At 45.6% G+C, this 19,492-nt stretch overlaps 1 protein-coding gene and 1 long non-coding RNA gene across 2 annotated transcripts in view; both read left to right on the top strand.

Moving 5' to 3' along the window:
• The first annotated feature begins 9,779 nt into the window (after nt 1-9,779).
• Nucleotides 9,780-10,909, top strand: LOC135383951 (uncharacterized). The gene is made up of 4 exons (XR_010420178.1): nt 9,780-9,904; nt 10,055-10,147; nt 10,234-10,291; nt 10,364-10,909. It is a non-coding gene; the product is annotated as an uncharacterized LOC135383951 (long non-coding RNA).
• Nucleotides 10,910-17,186: 6,277 nt separating this feature from the next.
• Nucleotides 17,187-19,492, top strand: part of LOC135385958 (zinc finger protein 235-like) — a 69,929-nt gene continuing 67,623 nt past the window's right edge. The window contains exon 1 of the mRNA XM_064615612.1: nt 17,187-17,660. Within this exon, the coding sequence (XP_064471682.1) occupies nt 17,202-17,660 (459 nt within the window). The 5' untranslated portion in view covers nt 17,187-17,201. The remainder of the gene's footprint in view (nt 17,661-19,492) is intronic.

The following is a 19,492-nucleotide window of genomic DNA, read 5'->3' as shown; positions in this document are numbered from 1 at the left end:
CGCAATTACTCGAGTTGGAGGCCCTTGCCACCTCCGAAATCTGCAAATTACTCAGTCCTCGAGTCATCGAGGATTTGAGGCGCCTTTTGGAGGAACGCACCATACAGCCAGCACCGACATCACGTTCCCCACAGGATGTTGACATTCTAGTAGGAGCTGCTTACTACTGGCGATTGGTTTCCGGAAACATCCTGCGTCTTACAGAAAACCTAACGGCCGTAGAAACAATATTCGACTGGGTTATTCAAGGGTCAGCCGTTGGAGATTCCCGCGTCGAATCCTCAGCCGCCACGCTCTTTCTCTGCTCTCTAGACGCGGATGTGGCGTCTGACCCAATGGTAATGTGGAGACTAGGCACGCTCGGTATTACCTGTACAGGCTCATGAGGCAGCACCAAGGAGCCCGATTCCGAAATCGTTGAGCAGCAGACTGTGAAGCGCAAAGACCGCTACGAAGTACCGTTAATGTTACAAGAGCCTACTTACGAGGTTAAGAGTTTACTGCCGAGAAGAGGGGGGGGATATACATTTATTCAAAGGAAAGGTGCCGAGAAGAGGCTCAGGGTTCAACTGCGACGATTCAGCAGCGCAGCGGAGGTTCTAAAGCAGCATGACACAATAATGGAGTACATCACTGAGGACCACGCCGAGCCAGTGCCAGGCCTTGATACCGCGGGAATCTGTACTACCTTCCGTATCACGCCGCCGTGCAACAGGAGGCCGTCACCACGAAGATCGGGATAGTATTTGATGCATCGTCTCACACTCCTGGACAGCCTTCATTGAGCAATGTCCTGTCGAAGTACCCCAACTTAAACAGTGATCTGTTGCATGTATTGCTCACGTTCCGCTCCTACCCAATAATTATCACTGCGGACATTCAGAAGACCTATCTGCAAATAATCTGCGAGAGGTGCTCCGCTTCCAGTGGATTTCCGACTTACCGTTTGAGGCCAACCCGTACGCACACCTAAAGGAGTGGCGCACGATCAGTGTTCCCTTTGGGGCATCCTCGAGCCCGTTCCTCTTTGCAGCAACCTTGCTGCACCACTTAAATCTCACAACCCCTACCTATGCGTCTAACGCAGCACTGCTGCGCTCAAGTTTCTGCGTCGACGACCTGGTAATAGGTTGCGAAGATACCACATAAGTGAACACCATATATAGTGATACCAAAAACATATTTGAGTAGCCAGGAATGGAAATCCGAAAATGGGCCTCAAATTGCCCCGTCCTTCAGGACCAGTTTACCCACAACACAGCAGCATACAACACCGGCGCCGGCGCGGAAAGTATATTGCGGATTTTATGCCTGCCATGGAATAGGCAGTCCGACGACTTATCGATACGCGCCCAGTCTATCCATACATTTACTAAGGCCTCTCCACCGACCAAACGTGTAGTGTTACAAGCATTTTTACGGCTCTACGACCAGTTTTGCATCGTTCTACCCTTCACAGTGACAGCTGGGCTGCTGTTCCAGACATCGTGGAAGCAGAACCAATCTTGGAGCCACTATTGGAGCCACTCATGCAAGAGGCTTGGAACAAATGGGTGAATGGCTTGTCCTCTCTCACACAGATACATCTACCAAGGTTGGCAATTGGACCACGAGACCAATTCCTAGACCTTCATTTCTTTGCGGATGCCAGCCCACGACCGTATGGCGTTGTTGTGTACGTGCCCACCCAGAAGAGCAATCACTGCATCAGAATCTGTCTGTTAATCGCCAAGGGCCGAATTGCTCCGCTGAAACCAGTCACCCTTCCGCTTCTTGAGCTTTTGGGATACCTACTGGCCGCACGCATCGCTCATCGCATCCGCGAACCACTACATGTCTCACCCGAACAGACAATCTTCTGGATCAATTGGATGCATTGGGTGTAGTGCGAGTCCCATTTGTTGCGCAATATGCGACACGTGTTCTGGTGCCACTCCTGCCCAGTAAGCACTTCTATGAATTCGGCAAGATTCCGAGCGATGCAGGGAGCACTGGTGGGCGGCAGTCGAGTGGGAAGGTGTAGGCGTTTTTACCGTCTGCCGAACCAGTTACCGTATAATATGTTTTCGGTTCACTTCCGGTTCGTTCAAGGGGAGAGAAAAAACGTTTCCGGTTCGGTTCGGGTTCGGTTCGGTTCGGCCAAAAATAACGTTTTTTTTTCGCGGTTTTCGGTTACGGTTCAAGTTCTGGTTTCGACCCCTGGTTATGTGCATGTAACCCGCTCCGATACACTTCAGCAAGGTTCTCCCGCTCCCGCTCATACAATACTTGAAATGGACAAAGCTGTCTCCCAAGTGGGCTGGACAATGCAGTAGATGACATTAGGCATAAATCCACAAGTACAAAGTTCCCGACAGTGTCATCTTAAAACACTGATGTCGATTTATAACAGCAACATAGTTGAGTGGATGATGATGATGATGTGGGATGTAATAGACTGGATAACTATGCAAAATGTTCCTGCTGCATTATTTTTTCATTAGCTATAAAACTAGGATTCAGCAGCATATCAGTTGCACACAGGAATAAAATCTAATGGAATTCGATTAGTCTGCACCTCTTTTGTCTGCAAAGTTTGTGCTTAATGCCGAAGGCGGTACCAACTGCGGAGCCTTATCTGGAGGAAATCACAAGCAATGACTCGTGTTAGAGATCCTCCCCTCTTTCTTTGTTTTTTTTTCTTTTTTTGCAATAAACTTATATCCCCCCCCTCCCCTCCGGCACGGCAGAGAGGAATTCTCCCCTCTAGTCTAGGTTTTGATGGATCGGCTGAGAGAACAGGTGGTCACGTTAAACACCGCAATGAAGGATCCATTATGGGACCACCATAGTCATTTAGCACAAATTCGAGCAATCAGTTTCAAGCTCATTTCGAGAATCCGTGTGTACTGCATTTTAATATCGATTATATTCGGTTATAGTACTCTTCCGCACGTTTCTCATGGTGAACGGTCGCTGCTGAACAGTAGTCGACGTAGTACTTGTGTGGTACGGAGGACAGGGAAATGTTATTTTGTTTTTCCGTAGCTAATGCCGATAGTTAACAATACCTTGTTTAGTCTAGCTCAACCACTTTGGACAAGTCCTCACGCCTGTAGGAGTTCAATGTATGTCATTTGTCGATGTCGTACACTTGTTCACTCCATAGTGATTCGAGCTGCATGGCTTACATTTTTCTTTCTTTTTGTGTGCAATGTTTCTTCGTGCACCTTCTTTTCTTTTTATTTTTATTTTTTTTTTTTTCAGTGGCGGAGTGCAAAGCTGTGATACATTCCGCCGTCATGATCTGGTAAATTACAGGAGGTAATCAAGATGAGGGAGTAATGTGAAACGTGTATCCATCAGTGCTGCACAACAATAGCGTTCCCGATACATTTGAAATCGCTAAATCGCTAAAAAAATTCGCTAAAAATTTGGGCAGCGACTAAATTTTTCTCCGCTAGCTTTCCCCCGATAACTTTCCATAAAGTGGAAAGCATGGAACACAGAGGAAAATGAGCGAGACAACAGCAAGATACCACTTCTTGTTTTTTCTTCTTGTTTTTTTTTTTTTTTTCATTCAGGTTCATTCGTTTGACGATCCTCTTTGATTTCAATTACCTCCACAAATTAGGAACTAGACAATAGGTTACAATATTCGCCGGGGAGGCGACAAAGCAATGAGTGTCTGCTGTTCGTTTTTAGGGCGACGGTAGTGCTATATTTCAAATGTGATGTGGCCAAGCATTACACTTGTACCATCCCACATATGGCAATAGAAATAGGCAGGGACATTGCACCCTCGTGTAAGTGGGCAATTGTTTTTCATGTGTGACGCCTAAATAAACGTTGTGAACAAAAACTTTTCAAAAAAAAAAGAAGAAAATATTGTAACTATAAAACAAGAACAGCGTGTGTGTGATAACTTTGTACTTAAACGTCAGTTGCAGTCGGACTCCTGCCTGTGTCTTCCTGCGTTCATCAACATGTTACTGAACCTGTGACTTTCGTCTCCTTGTGTGGAAAGTGGATGATATGATTGGTTTTCATCTGTATTACAGGAACACGCATGCAGCTCGACAGAGTCAAGCGCAAGTGGTAGGTATACTACTAAATTACATATACTGTGTTTACAATTTTTGGACACAGAACAATTCACAAACTAAGAACCCAGATCACTAAAAGGAAGAACTGACGCCATTTCTGTGCTTGTGTTAGAAACAGGCACTATATACAAGCAACGCCGTCTGTTCATAACATAAGCACCATAAAACCACTTCCCAGTTTCCTTTTATCTCGCTGTTTCTGAACTGTTTGTGTGCTGTAGGGAGGCAGTTTTTGCGGTTCTCGTGGTCAACTTCAGGTGCACTTTTGACGTTCTGTATTATAGAAGGACCAAGTGCAGCTGATCCAAGCCCCATCCATCCATGAAACGGCATCAAACAAGGTACGTGTGTGCATGACAATACACGGCACTGTATCATTATTTTTCGTTCATATTTTGACATTTGTTCAGTTCAAGAAGTTTGTTGTAGATGGTGCAGCCACAAACTCATTATCTTTGTATGACAATCCACGCAGCTTGTCTCTGTCGTTTACTTCTTTAACTGTAACTCTGGTGTATACAATAGGTATACGATACCGTGCATGACTTTAACTCTGGTGTATCTTTGAACTAAATAACGCCACACATGAGGTATTGTCACCTTCTAAAGTCATGCATGGTATATTACACAGGAAAACTACCTATTCGCAATCCGAGCGCCCTCATGACTGCACGACTTGCTCCATTTTTACCACCGTTGTCACAAAGCAAGTTCACTCTTACACTAGCCACCCTATAATCTGTATGGCACAAGCAACCCGCATCTCCCATTGCATGTTTAAAGGAATGCCCTTGAAGTTGTTCATGGTAGAGTAAGCAGCAGACATCCCAGGTCATTTAGACATTCGTTTAGGCTCTAACATCGCCAGTAGCAGCGGTCATCGGCTGGCTTGCACGAAACGGTAGCATAACATGAGACCACCACAGCGTCTGATGCTGGCTATCCTGGCAGGCCATTCATCAGCGCTTGCGCTAATGATGCAATCTGTCAAAGCAAGGCCAGGGTCATCAACGACTCCAGTCCACCACACAGACCTGATGATTGCCGGCGAGACTTTGTAATGCAGGAACCTGCACTTATTAGAGCAATTATGGACATCTAAATGATCGTGATGCGGCTGAGCGTCGCCAATGTCACGGATATATGCGCGTATAGCACGCACTACTTTTTCTGTTCTCAACTTCATTTCTCACTATGAGGATCCATGGGTGCACGGAATGAAAGATCCTATATCTTCCATTATCTTCCATTGTGAACCGCATAGTCTTTGCACTAATATTGGATTTGATGTAAGTTCGTAGTGTTCGGTGATTCGGAATGGAGGGTGAATTTGACTATGTAACTTATTGCAAAAAAAAAAAAAAAAAGAACCCTTGCCGGAATTCCATGCTTTTGTGTGTTATCCGTAAATGAAACCCATAATTTTCAGAGAATAACATGTATCTCCCCATCACTCCATTCTAGCAAATTCAAATGTTCTCTACTATACATCACGCAAGCTTGCTGTTAGTTCTAACACAACAACGTGAAGTGGCCGGTGTATCATATTACACGTAGAGCTGCGACGCAAGCCGTTGTCAAGCACGGTAATTGCCTTTAATTATATCGTGTAAACGGCGAGTGGAGCGTGTTTACGCTGTGCCGTGTCGTCTTCTCGTGTACGACCACACGCGAAAGCATGGATGGATAGAAAACAATCATATAAAATGCGAAAGAAAGGAATAGCGAAAAAAAAGTATGTTAAAAACTGTCAAAAAGGTGAATGTAGAGCGCATTTGTGGTGCATAATCCACTGTCCCAACAAACTGATTTGACGATGATGATGATTGGGGAGTTTCATCGCCAGGGGCTATACCCTACCCCATTGCTGGCGGTGATTTGGGAAATGGAAAAATGAGTCGCCTCTCAGTGGGGACCGAAGTCCTATACGTTGTCCAAAAAGGTCAGAAGTGCTTTGAGGACAGAGCGTTGGTGGGATGGATTTGGCAATGGACTAAGCAATTTTGACAAAGAGGAGGTTGGGGAGGGGGAGGGGGCGACAGTCCAGCTGACTGAGAGACCTGGAAAGTGTGCTTCGGGAGGTTGGTAATGTGGGTACTGAAGAAGAACCAGTACAATCACTGTCCCAGTCAATGGTGTGTTTTCGGGAGTTTGGAGTCATTCGACAGAGCTCATTCAACTTTAATGCATAATGTGATTATGCATAATTGTGTCTGTCCCTTCGTGTTCCCTAGACTCCGGGTTTTACATTATGCGTCAGCTTCACCAACTCGCTTGCTTCCTCCCCATCTTTTCATTGTCATTCGACTTCGTTGCGCTCATAGATGGGTGCATAAGCAGTGTTGTTCTGCAATAAAATTTTATTACTCAGTACTACAGTCGAATTCAGTAACCAGGTAATTATTAATAAAGTAAGGAAATACCCATTGTAATTATCACATTAATTAATAATCAGGCGGGTAAAATAATTGTGGAACTGCTACTATGTCAAATTCACTAGTGATTGAGGAGCTGACTCCCGAAATGGTTTAAAGAAATGTTTCTTCTCGTGATACCTACGTTAAACATCCCGATTTCTGGATACCAGGGAAGGTAATCAGTATTTATCCCACACTGAATGTAATCAAATTACACGAACCCATAGTTTTACCATGTTCAGCAACAACAGGACGAAAAAAAAGCACTGCATTACATTAAAATTACCAAAAAATATCATTTAGTAATGTAGTCAAGACCAGGGAGGAGTTCATGTAAAATGCATATCTTTCAATGCGTTCTAGTGGATATTCTAACGTTTCTCCACGCATTACCAATCCCAACACATATATTTTTTTTTCTATATCATATACTGCATATTTCGGCATATTTCTTCCTGATCGTCATATAATATGACGGTTGCATGTTATGTCATATTTCGGCGCCATTTGGTTTGGTTGCATATTACGTCACATATACGAAGGAGGCCTGTACTGTTGCAATGTTCGACAAAACCTTCTAGAATAGATCAACCCAAAAAATAAAGGAAGCTGTTGGAGATCGTTTGGCTCTGGGGCTCGCATTATGGCGTCCACCTTCTTTTCACAAGGGCGAAGTCCCTCTTGGGCTATGCGGTGCCCGAAGTATTGGACTCCTGGCTCACCAAACAAACACTTGTCCTCAAAGAGTCTGATGCCATTTTCTCTCAGTGTCATGAGCGCCTTCTTCAAAGTGGTGCCAAACTTGTTTTGACGTTACGCCACTGAGATATCATTCCCAGGAATATTGTTCAGTACGGTCTCTACCTACCTATGAAAAATGGCAGGGGCAGATGTTATCCCGTAAGGCAACCGACTGTAGGCGAAAAGTCCTTTGTGCGTGTTTAACACGGTCAACTTCTTGAACTCCTCGTCCTGTGGCACGTGACAGTAGGCTTCCTTTAGGTCCAAGCTTGTGGACCAGTAGCCATCTTTGAGAGATGCGGACATGTCTTCTACCTTGGCCACAAGGTGCTGTTCAACATCACTAACCCCGTTCTGTGCGCTCTTAAAATCCCGCCGTTGCCCCCCCTCCCTTCAGGACAGGTACCACCGGGGTGACCCACTCGCTTTGTGCAATGGGGACAGGATCTCCTTCTTGCTCAATCTGTCTAGTTCTTCTGCCACTTTATCACGTACCTCATATGGTGGCGAATGAGCTTCGAAGATTTGGTGTGGCATCCTTCTTCCGGTTGATGTGTCAGTCTGGTTCCAGGTTGAAAAGGCCTTTGAATTCCCCCTTACGGGTAACCACTTACCTCTCTGCCTTGGTACAGCTTGGGAAAAAAGTTTACGGAACACCAGGTTGTTGCATTTCTCCATTGCAGCGACACCCTAGCGGCAAACAAGAGCAGACACACATAGTGAGAGTTGGATAAAATATCGTGTCCCCCGTTTCTTATTCGATCTCTTCCTGAAAGCCTGCAAGGGATCGCTCCGATGAAGATATACGCCAGTGCCGTGTTCCGTAAAGTTTTGTCCCAAGCTGTACCTCACCGTCAATTCTATAGGACACCCAACAGCGACAGTTCCCCTGTGTAGCAGTACAAACGACTTTTTTTTTTTTTTGTCTTCTGCAACGGTGGCCATTTTGATGCCCGATTGAGAAAAATTATTCTGGTGCTTTCTGGGATACCTGGTGTTAACACTAGACTATTTTTGGTGTTTGTAATGTGCACACCAAAGTTGTCTGGTGTGACACCAGGTTGATTCTGGTGTTGTCTGGATCTCGTGATGTGCACACTAACATGCTGTTTTTGGTGTGCACATCACAGTGGCCTACTGTGGCACCAGAATGATTCTGGTGCCTTCCAGTACACATGGTATGCGTACCGGGCTGACCCAGTGTTTTAGTGTGACCGTTAGAGTGGTCTGGTGTGGTTCACACCCACCAGACATACAGACGCTAGAGCACGTCCACTATGCGTTGTTACCATGAAAACCGCTATTTACAATTATGACAAATAACCATGAGTTCATTACCGCAACTTCTTTTTTTTTTCAAATGAGTAATAATTCGCTTCGCGAATAATTACCTCGTGTATCGAAATCGATACCTTTTCGCAGTCTTTACTCCAGTGTGAAAACGAAACTTTAGGCTCACATCCCTCACACATCATCTCATCCAGGCCACATCCTTATGTTCTACTTGCAACGTTGAGGCAGACATTCGTCACCTTCTTCTCGACTGCTGCCGTTCCAAGTCCTTCCGCGAAAAGCTCAAGTCTCGGCTCAAGCTCAAAAGCCCAAGACCAGCTCGGATACTCCGTCTCTCTTGCAACACTACTTGGCACATGGAGCAGTGGTGTAACCGCGGCGCTTCTCCACTACCCGCGTGATACCGGTCCCCCCAGCAGCCTGTGACATCGTGTGTGGGACGGCGTAAGGCCTCTGACCCCACATCGCCTTACTCTTAACTACCCCAGGAATACTCACTAAGGAACTATTTCACAAGGAATAGCAAACAGTCCGTCCTCCCTGACTTTTAAACAGATCCCCCCCCCCCCCCGACCTGACATCCGACGATCGAGCGCCGTCGGCATTAGAGGCTGTTTAGAACTCGCTGCTCATCGAGCTTGGCCGGGGTTGGTAGGTTAGCGTTCTGTCCTGTTTTTGAACATGAAAACCGCGCACAAATGTGATCACTTTTGAATATGTGTTTCTGAAGTTCTATATTATGTGTGTTATCTTGCTTTCCGTCATCTGCACAAGCGGAAGCATGGCAAAATGCAAGGGATGCATTTGGGGCAGATGTGACGACTGGTCGTTGGTGGGATGTCTTTGTATGTGCGTCTCGTCCAGCTTCACGTGGACTGGATTATTCATTGGATATGGGCTGCAAGAAGAGAGGACAGAAAGTCTGACCGAAGAGTTGATCGAGTATGTTTATCGAAATTATACTGTACTTATAGATAATTTTATATGTCTCATAAACGTCGCCGCATTATTGCCAGTGGAGGGTAATGCCGATCGGCGGGCTGGCGTGGCCGAACATACCCCAGAAAGGTACCAGGAGCGCCTTACATGGTCCAATAATCATATCTGCGTGAAAACGGCAAGATCTGATCTGAGAGAAAGACACAGAGTGAGAGAATGCAGCTGTAGCAGTGTTTATGGAGAACACTTGACGTCCCGCAAGGCAAGCTGGGAGCCGAAAGCTGACCCAGACACAAAGCAGGAAGTGCGTGCAGCATTGGCTGCTAGCGCTGACAGCTCGGATGTGTTCCGTCATCTACTGAAGTGACGCTCACAATTTGTGGAAAAGTAGGCATTCGGAGGCAGCTGAAATGGAATTCTACGGAAACGGTAAGCTCGGTGTTTTCTCATTAGAACGTAGCATATAGTGAAATGAACGGGTACAGTTCAGGACATAGCAGTACCGAATCGTTCACTGCTATAGCGGCTGCGTAACTTGTGCATATAAAACCCACGTACAAGAAATAACATGGCTTGCAGCTAGGGCAGCTGGCTATTTGACTGCTACAGCAGAGGAAAGCTTCGGCAGTGCTTCGAACGGCTTCGAAGATGCAGAACTGCAAGAACCTATTGGTGAGTGTGTGCCGTGACTGTATTTGTTCAAGCCACACATTCACCATTCATAATCGGCTTTTCCTCTTCCTTGCTTCACACTTAAGGCGGTACCAGAGACTGCGGTACCAGCAGCAGAAGAGACGCACACACCTTTCCTAAGAAGTAAAATTCCTTATTGTCCATTTGACTCGCCGGTTAAAGTCGTAAAAAGTGCAATTATATACTATCATGCAGGTCCCTGCCACTTGGTTTCTCCGCCAAGGGCAGCAGAAGGGTTCGGTAACCGGATGAGTGCACCTCAGGGACAACCACACTGCGTCATGTAACAGGGCGTTCAATACCAAGTAAATTAATATAATATTCGCATATGTGTGCCTTCAAGAATACTAACAGCTGTACACCTGTTGTATACTGTACATCTGTCGTGCTCGTTGTTCTCATCCAGATTTCATTTTTTTACGTTTCACGTGCAGTCATAGGAAACAAGGGACTGAATTCGCATGCGCAATTCAATCATTTCTTCGCAACGCCAATTAACAGTTTGTGCTCTGGAACATGGCGCGTACTTTTCGCCTTGAGTTACTCTAAATTAGAAGGCAAAAACTTCACAAGCAAAGTTTCTGCAAATCAATGTGTCTCCAACGAGCCCACACGTTGTATGAGCTTTTTATATAATAAAATATCACATTTGTTGAAACCATTTACTAAAAGTACATGGGGAGCTTCTGTTTCACTATAAACTTGATAATATAAATAAACAGAAGAATGTAATTAGGGTAAGGTGGGGCAAGATGATACAGAAATTTGCAACTGAATGTGGAATTTTTATGTTTCGTGTTTAAAAAAAAAAACTACCCATAGGCACATTCTCAGACGTCTAGAGCTTCTTATCTGTAAATCAGGACGGACGTAACCGGTTTTAAAATAAACACAGAACAAGAAATTCAAAAAGGCAGGTTGTCTCATCTTGCCCCAATCCTCGGGGCAATACGATAAAACCACACAGATCCCGGTGCTATTTCCCTCCACCGTCCTTCGCAAACAAGGCACAGCCAGTCTGATGTGTCGCTGGTCGCTCGCTTTGGAGTGCGCTTCTGCTTTGCTGGAAATATCCTAAATTTGCCTGAAAATCCTAGGCTACATGCAAAAAAGTAATCTCTGTGGAACAAGTATATGGCCACGTAATAGTTGAGTAACCAGTTTCTAAACTACATTAAATTTAAATAGCGTTACATCTAACTTACATTAAGTTGTCGCGTCTTGCCCCGTGGATACCATCGGATGCATTAAATTTTCAGTTGAACACCGAATAACCAAGGGTGCCCATATTTTGCATATATCTAGATGAGTGAATAAAGAAATAGGATGTGGACTTACATTGACCGAATAAACCTGCGACACGCTGCTGCACAGTTGACAAGAAAAATGACTACAGAAAATCGCGCCCTTTTTTGCAGGTCTTTACATTCTAGGCAGAAGTAACAGATTTTTTTTCTCTTCAACGCCAAAACCAATCCAGACAATTCTCACGTGCAATAAAGCGGACATGCAGAGCCACCTATGAGTAAAGTTTGAAGCGCATGGAGCAACGCGTCTCCGAGACAGGCGGCGTCGAGCAAAAAATGTCGCATCCTGCCCCGTGTCTCATCTTGCCCCACCTTACCCTACATTATTGCATTCGTGGGCTATTTTTGGGCTATTCCCATGAAAGTCCAAAAGGATATCCATGGGACTTGCGTTGCCCCGCCCAGGGACACTTAGAGAACATACCCAGAAAATTGAACGTCCGACCGCAAGTATCCACGGGCTGTTCATGGAATGTTGTTTCGTTGTCTATGTATTGACACTTGCAGAAGAAATAACACTGCACCGTTTTGTTTTGTGCTTTTATGTTGTGGTGTGCATCCTTCTCCTAAATGTGTACAATCAATGGTATCCAGAGTTTTCGCATTTGTCTGTTTCTATATTCAGTATATTGTATGGCAAACAACCACCTGCTAACAGCTCGGACGCCTCTGCAGTATAGAAACAACAGTTTATGTGTAAATCTAATGAGTACACAAGCAGCTTTTAGTGCCTCGCAAGGGTATTGAGCACCTCACTTGGTCGAATGCATGAGACAGCATAATATGCGACAGCGGAGCGTCAGAAAACACCAGGGATCCTGGTGTGCAACACCAGAGCACACACACCGAAAACACCAGGAAGCCTGGTGTGCAACATCAGAGAAAACACACCAGGAACACCAGGAAATTCTTATGTTAACATCAGAGAACAAAACACCAGAAAAGTCCCAAAGTACAGCCACTAATGATTGTGGTGTGTGTTTTTTTTTTGTTTTTTTTTTTGTTGCTCTTTTTAAATAGGGATGTCGTTCTTTTGAAGAGGGATGCAAACTGGTGTGCCTATCAACTTTAATGGGCATCTCCACTCCACCCGAGTCAAGGATTGCCCAAATTGCATCCACCGCTGGCTGAGGGCTGTGTACCGTGTACAGGTAGAGAGAGATTCTCCGGCTGCTGCACGATCAAGAAGCACATTTGTCTGCGTTTTTCCTTTCGGTGCTTGACAATCACTACGACACTGGCTTGCCAGATGTCCCCAGCTTGCTACACTTGTAGCGCGTGGATTTTGTGTGCGAACAATCCGGAGGTGCGCGGTTTGTCGCCCCGTAACGCATACACGCAATGTATCTATCTTTTCCAGAGCCTTGATTCGGTTTTGATTTCTTGCGTCGTGTCGTAGGCTTCAACACGTTTACGTTGGCTGTCGCTGCCGAGGCTTGCGCATCATGCGGGCTCGGCAGTTAGTCTGTGTTCCTCATTGCTAGCTCCGCCGCAAGTGCTGTCTCGAGGGCCTCCTTCAACATCAAACGTTTCGGCTTTGCCAGCAAAATCTGTTAACTCTGTTTTCCTACAGGTCACGAACGTGTCTCGTACGTTTCTTTCGAGCGCATCCCCAAAACCGCAATGTTCACCGCTGTTTTGAAACCGGCTTTGAAATCTGAAGGTTTCATAGATTTCCGATGGCTCTGGATTTAGATGCTGCGTGAGAATCCTAACTGCTATACCGTCGTGCGTGTCTTCCGGCGCCTTCCTTGGTGCCGCCAAGCTTCTCACACGGGCATATAGGTTTCGGGCTTAAGAGCGGAGATAAGAATGGACCTCTTCTTTGTGTCGTCACTCACGCTGTTTATCACGCCGAAATATGCCTTGAGACGTTCGACGTAGGTTGCCCGAAGTTCTAGCGAAGCGTCGAAAGGGAGCGTTTCGGCGACTAAGCGTTGTGTCACGCTGGTCATCTCCCCGGCTTCGCCGATGCTCCGTCGAATGCCATGAGTTTCCGATCCTTCTTCATCGCATCCTCGTTGCCAGATTTGTTACGTTTTGTAACAAACTTTATTTCGTATGATTTAACTGGATTACATAACAGGCGAGTTGCCTAACGCAACATCACAGAAAAAGCACATGTCTCCCCGGGGAGTGATGGCGAGTTGAACGGCCTATGGGTGGCGCTGCTGGCGTTTCCGCCGGTGTGGATGGCTTGCTAGATCTCCATATAGCGCTCGAAAGGATTGGAAAAATTGTCCGTTGTTGCTGTGTACTGAATGATGGAAAGCCGTTCCGGCTGGAAGACGGGAGAACGGACACAACAAAGCATCAAGTTGCCTTAAAACGTTAAATATTGAAAGACGGCAGACGTCGAAAAAGCCAGCCGTATAGCGACGGGACGTTCCGTGGTGCGATACATATTGCACTGAACTCAGAATTAGCTTTCATGCCTTCCCGAAGGACAAGAAACAACGAAAAGTTCAGTGTGCCAAACTCAGGGTTGGGAAACAGCTCACGATACATGCGACGATGTATCATCAACAATCACTTCACTAAGGAAGATTTCAGGGCAGTTACGGAAGACAACAGAGATACGGCTGGCAGAAATTCTAGATCGTCTGGTGTTACTCTTTTGTTAACGATGGGTAACTGTTCTGAGGCTGAAACACAGAAACAGACGACACAAACAGACAACGCAAGCCTCAAGGAGAGATCGGCAATCGAGAGATGCGTGGCTCAAATCGCGCCGCTATCTGACTTTTTCGACGACTGCCATATTTCAGTTGGTACTATTATCGCTACGTGCAACCCAGCGGTTTATCCAGAACCCTAAACACGGAGTGGTGTCGCAAAACATTGGGGAGGGGCTCATGACTCTATTTACATCATGACAGCTTAACATATCATTGCCGACACGTGTCTAAAGCTGAAAGAGCAAGAGCACCCCCTGCAGGGGGTGTCGCCAACCATTTCGTTTTCTTTTAAGGGGGTGCAGGGGGCCTGGATAAATCATTGGTGCAGCCTTTCGGTTCTTCCGCACGACTGCATGTAGCAAGTGACCGCAAAGTACCACGTGCGTGATAGAATTTATTGTAATGATGGGTTTTCTCATATGACATGTGTCTATGTTCGTGTTATTAAGTGCAGGGACAGGTGCACACCAGCTTCAATACCTACTCCACAAGTGGAAGCTAACTAAATGAGGGCCACTGAGCAGCCCCGACGTTTGGATAACATACGCAGAACACCGCACACTACAATCGATAATATTACTTGCCGCCAGAGGATGCTGTTCGCAATGTGGTCCATTACAGTGAGCAATGATGGGGTCAATGAAAGTAACCAGCAAAGTGAACAACAAGTGTTTAGATTCTTCGACAGCATGAAACGTTCAACGAATTCCTTAATCGATTACTCGATGAATTTTGCGAGGCGAGACGCGTTCTTTTGCTTAATCGTTCATTACTTCAAGTACCGGATTAATGCACTATAAAGGTTTCGACGAATGCATTCAGAGAAGGAATAGCCGCGGTCACCGTCATTCGCGCACGCATAGTACCTTGCACACAAACGCTCCTATGTTACAATCAATGTCGTACCGTCAAAACGACGCGTTATTCCTGCTCCCGACAAAATTGCAATTCGTATATCTACTGATATAGCGTCTTACCTCTCACAGAGTGTTCACTTTCTGTTCCCAGGTTGTAATCAAAGACCACAAAGCACACCCTTAAAAATAGGGGGCGGGGGGTAATGGCAGGATGGGCTCGCCGTTAGACTTCACTACATAGCACGCTCCTAGCCAACCATCATCCCGAATGACATCGTTCTTTCCCTTGATCTGGTGAAAACGGGGGGCGTACGACATTTTTGTGGCATCATACAGTTCATAATTGCCGCAAAAATGGCGTACGCCCCTCGTTTTCATCACATCAAGGGAGAGAACGCTGTCATTCGGGATGATGGTTGGCTAAGAGCGTTATATGCAGTGAAATGCTGTTTTTATAGAGGAGTGGGAACGCATCGACCGTAAAGCATGCACGGCGCGATCCACACTGCAGTCGGTTTCCGCAAAACGCGGCGTAATGGCGGTATGATAGGTTCACCTCGCGAATAGAGAGAGAGACAGTCCGGTGTATATATAGCCGTTTCGTTGCAAGGACACTGAATTTGACCCCGAGTTGCTACATTTGCTGCACCTGCCAACCAACAGTTTCCAAGGTACGCATCTCTTGCCTTTCTTGCATTGTTCCCTTGCAGTTAGTAATCATTAAATTTCGCAATGTGTGACTGTCTTCTGAAGGAAACAGAAAAGACTCAGGGGCGCATATTCTCTTGTTTTTCTTTTTACGTTTTATCTTTTTGATATGTGGTTCATGAATTATTTTCTTGCAAATAACAAAGCCATAAAGAAACGAAGTTTTCCATCGCGTTTCATATTATTTGTTTTGATTTAAACAAACCGTAATAGTTCAGAACGCAGTGCGAGTGGAGGTTTCTTCAGGTTCTCTCTGAAAGCATGCATGATGCACATACCCAGATATTATCACCAGATTAATGTGCTATACGCAGGTGGATAAGTGTGGACATCATGATGCTTTGTACTATAGCACAGCTGATTGCCTGTGTCCAAATAATGCCGCTTGCTAAAAGGCCTGCAAAAACTTCCCAAAAATATCCGAAGCTAATTACATTCTTACATATTGCAACCACCGAAAAGCAAAGCGTGAAGTGATGAAACTATTTGCGATGTATTTCATGAGTACTTTAAATCACTTTGTCTAGTACTTCGTACTTTACTTGAAGCACATTCGCAGCATGGTACTTCGTATTGTACTTAAAGTACCAAGGTTGCCATGTACTTGTTATTTTACATTAAGTACAATTTTTGGGTACTTTGCCCATCACTGCTTGGCCCTAAGAGGCGGTTGGCAGTATGGCTGTGTAAAAATAACAATATTACATTCAGTGTAAGAACTCACATGTGAAATTGACACCGCGTGACCGCGCGGAGGTGCAGGTGCTACCTCACATGTGTGACTCATAGCACATGCTCGATAACAAGTAATCATATCATAAAGCCGATGGTAACGGAAGCCACATCCCTGTACGCTTGTTCAGTCATCACATGTAATTTGTATAGGCGAACATACCTTGCGATTTATTCCCTTGAGGCTCCCTTCGAATGGTCATTTAAACCACTGCATGACCATATGACATTATTAACCTGTCCTACCTATCCTTTTCACTGATTATAATTTGTAATAGCAAATAAACTTACTGTTCTAGCTTTCAGTGTGTCAAACACATTTAATACACACGAACGTTACGTCACGCGTGACCCCACAAGGCTAACCACCCTAAGGTATAGTGCACTTCTCTCTCCGCGTAGTGAAGACTATACTTGCTGTCACCTTGACCATAATTCATTCCATGCCTCTCCATGTTAAACGACTCAGCCCCCCCCCCCCCCTTTGTACCATAACCATCCCACTGTCCTCCGCAGAAAACTCATTCCAACTGCATGCACGGAACATCTGCCACCGACTCATCACCACCTGTTGCACGCTGATCATCTGAAGCACTTCCGTCAATTCATTTTCACGGCACCTCTGTCGTGTCTCCCCCAATCAGACCTGGACCGTCTTGATCCCTCTTCGGACCCAATAGCATGCAGCAGGCACCTGCAACGTGCATGTCTGGCGAGCGCGATTCGTCTTCCTCTCTCCTTACCTGCTCCAATGGCGACGGCGCGAAGGTGGTCTCCTACCTGGACGCTCCCCACCAAGCCCCTCCTTTCGCCTTCGCCCTTCGCGATACTCCTCCCGAGAGTACCTTACCGTCCGTACCTGTCTCTCAGTCGGGACGTCAACTTTCACACGCAGCCATGCGAGCAACGGTGGACATGTGCCGTCGAGGATTACGAACGCAGCTGCACGTGCAGTGAAGACGTGTGCCACGAGAGTGACGCGGGGCCCGGACTGTTCTGTATTGTGCCAAAGACGATGGAGACGTTTGTGCTCATACCGAAGGAGCTCAGTCTCGTGCTTACATGCGACAAAGAAACGAATGGACGGCGTCAGGTAACGGCTGGCGTGTGGAGCAACAGCAGGATCACTCGGGGCACGCGGTTTCTGCCTTTCCAGGGAACCGTGCGTCTGGACAACGTTGAGGTGTTTAACACGTTGGAACAGAAGGATGTAAGTTGGGATTTTTGTTCTTTAGTGGTCTCGCGGGGATTCTTAGGGCGCTTCCAACGATGGGTGCCGGTCGGCAGGGATGTAATTCACATGGCTGCTCGGGAGGTGTGTGCGGTTTTTGTGGCTATACAGGTGCACAAGTGGTGGATGTGGCGTACACCTTTGCGTATACGTGACAGGAAGGAACTATAGTATAACAGCTGAATCAGTATTAGCCGTTGACAACTCAGACTTAAACCTCGCGGTTTTAGAATGAATGATATTCGTCTTGAATTTTGGAATAGCATTATTCGATTGGGTCAAGCAAATAAAATTACCCTACAACGCTAACAGCAATGTGGTTTTACAAAGTGACAGAAAGGAGGTGACAGTATACATGATTGCGTCATGAAGTACCGCAGTACTTTCGCGGTTAAATGAAAGTTGTAAAACAGTCCACGTGTTGTTATGAAAGCCTCAAGACTGTCGTGTAGTGAGAAGTTGGTTCTTATAGTAACCACGTTCCCTCATTCACTGGAAAGCCTCCAGCAGAACATATCATTAAGTGAGATTCCAGATGCGAAAGATAGATCACTACTGATTACAAAGATAGAACTGAATATAATGTGGGGAGCAGGTATAGGAAATAGGAGGCTCTCAGAGTTCTTCTGTGTGTGTGTCTTTTTTTTTTTCGTCTTTCTTGAATACCGACAGTTGAAGAAAAAGCACCAGCAGTGGGATTCCAAGGTGTGGGTTCGAATCTCACTCCGCTGGTGCCTTTTCTTCAACTGCCATTATTCAACCGAACTTTACCAACTGTGCGTTGTAAGGCTTGTGTTGAGTTTGTCCTTTTATATTTCACTGCCTCATCTACCAAGTACGTTTTTGTTTTTCTTCTTATTTTTCGTCGTATTCTTTCACGTACAATGAAAACCCCTATCCCTTTGCTATGTACACTCCCTGAATATTGCAACCCATAGCCCTGCACGCATGCTATTATGTATGTGCAAACGCACACACACCTAAACCCCAGGGAATGCGATTTCCAACTATGCTCGTTATGCATCAGAAACGTTCATATTTCGTTTCCTGCACGTTCCCACTTCACTCAGAAAATCACAGCAGCACAGTAGACATTTCGTCAGCCTTGCTTCCGATGATCACCAAAATGTCGGTGATATAGTCTCTCTCTCTCTCTCTCTCTTTCAATATTGTACTTGCGCACGCGCTATAGTATTTCTTCTTCTTTTTTTTTTCACAATTAAATTCGTAAGACCATTTATTTATAGGTGCCGTTGCGCCCATTATCTCACGTTGCTGAGAGTGACGATGTATGTATGCAATGTTTAACGCCCTGCAATGCAGTGCGGAAGCTCCTGTGATGCCGTATCTGCATGGAGGTCCGAGAAAAAGAAAGAAAACGCTTTTACGACGCATACACGACAAGAGCCTGTAGATACATATACACTAAGCACATGCCACACGTGGCCACCACGGTATGAACTTCCAAAATCTGAGTCGTTGCAAATGGATGGCCGAAATGTGTCATATAAATGAGAGTTACACATAAGCTGTTACGCACAAATTGGAGTTGCAGGGAACTAGTTTCATAGCCATCCTTACCATGTAAGCTTGTTCTGAAGTACTACACCCATCCGTTGAGCTTTACCAAAGCCGACACTAAGGAATAAAAAAAAAAAAAACCTGGTCAATGTGTGCGCGTGGGACGTGTATATAGTGTTCTAGTAATAGAAAATCCACGGGGCAAAGCTGAGGTTCGTCCGAACATAAAGTTCGCTCGCGCATGCGTGTAGGGCTTTTTTCTTTCTTTTTCTGTTTACAGTTTTTTTTTT

This window comes from Ornithodoros turicata, chromosome 2 (genome assembly GCF_037126465.1).
Source record: "Ornithodoros turicata isolate Travis chromosome 2, ASM3712646v1, whole genome shotgun sequence".
NCBI lineage: Eukaryota > Metazoa > Arthropoda > Arachnida > Ixodida > Argasidae > Ornithodoros > Ornithodoros turicata.
The sequence above is the reverse complement of the archived record's forward strand: the minus strand, read 5'-3'. Positions and strand labels throughout refer to the sequence as shown.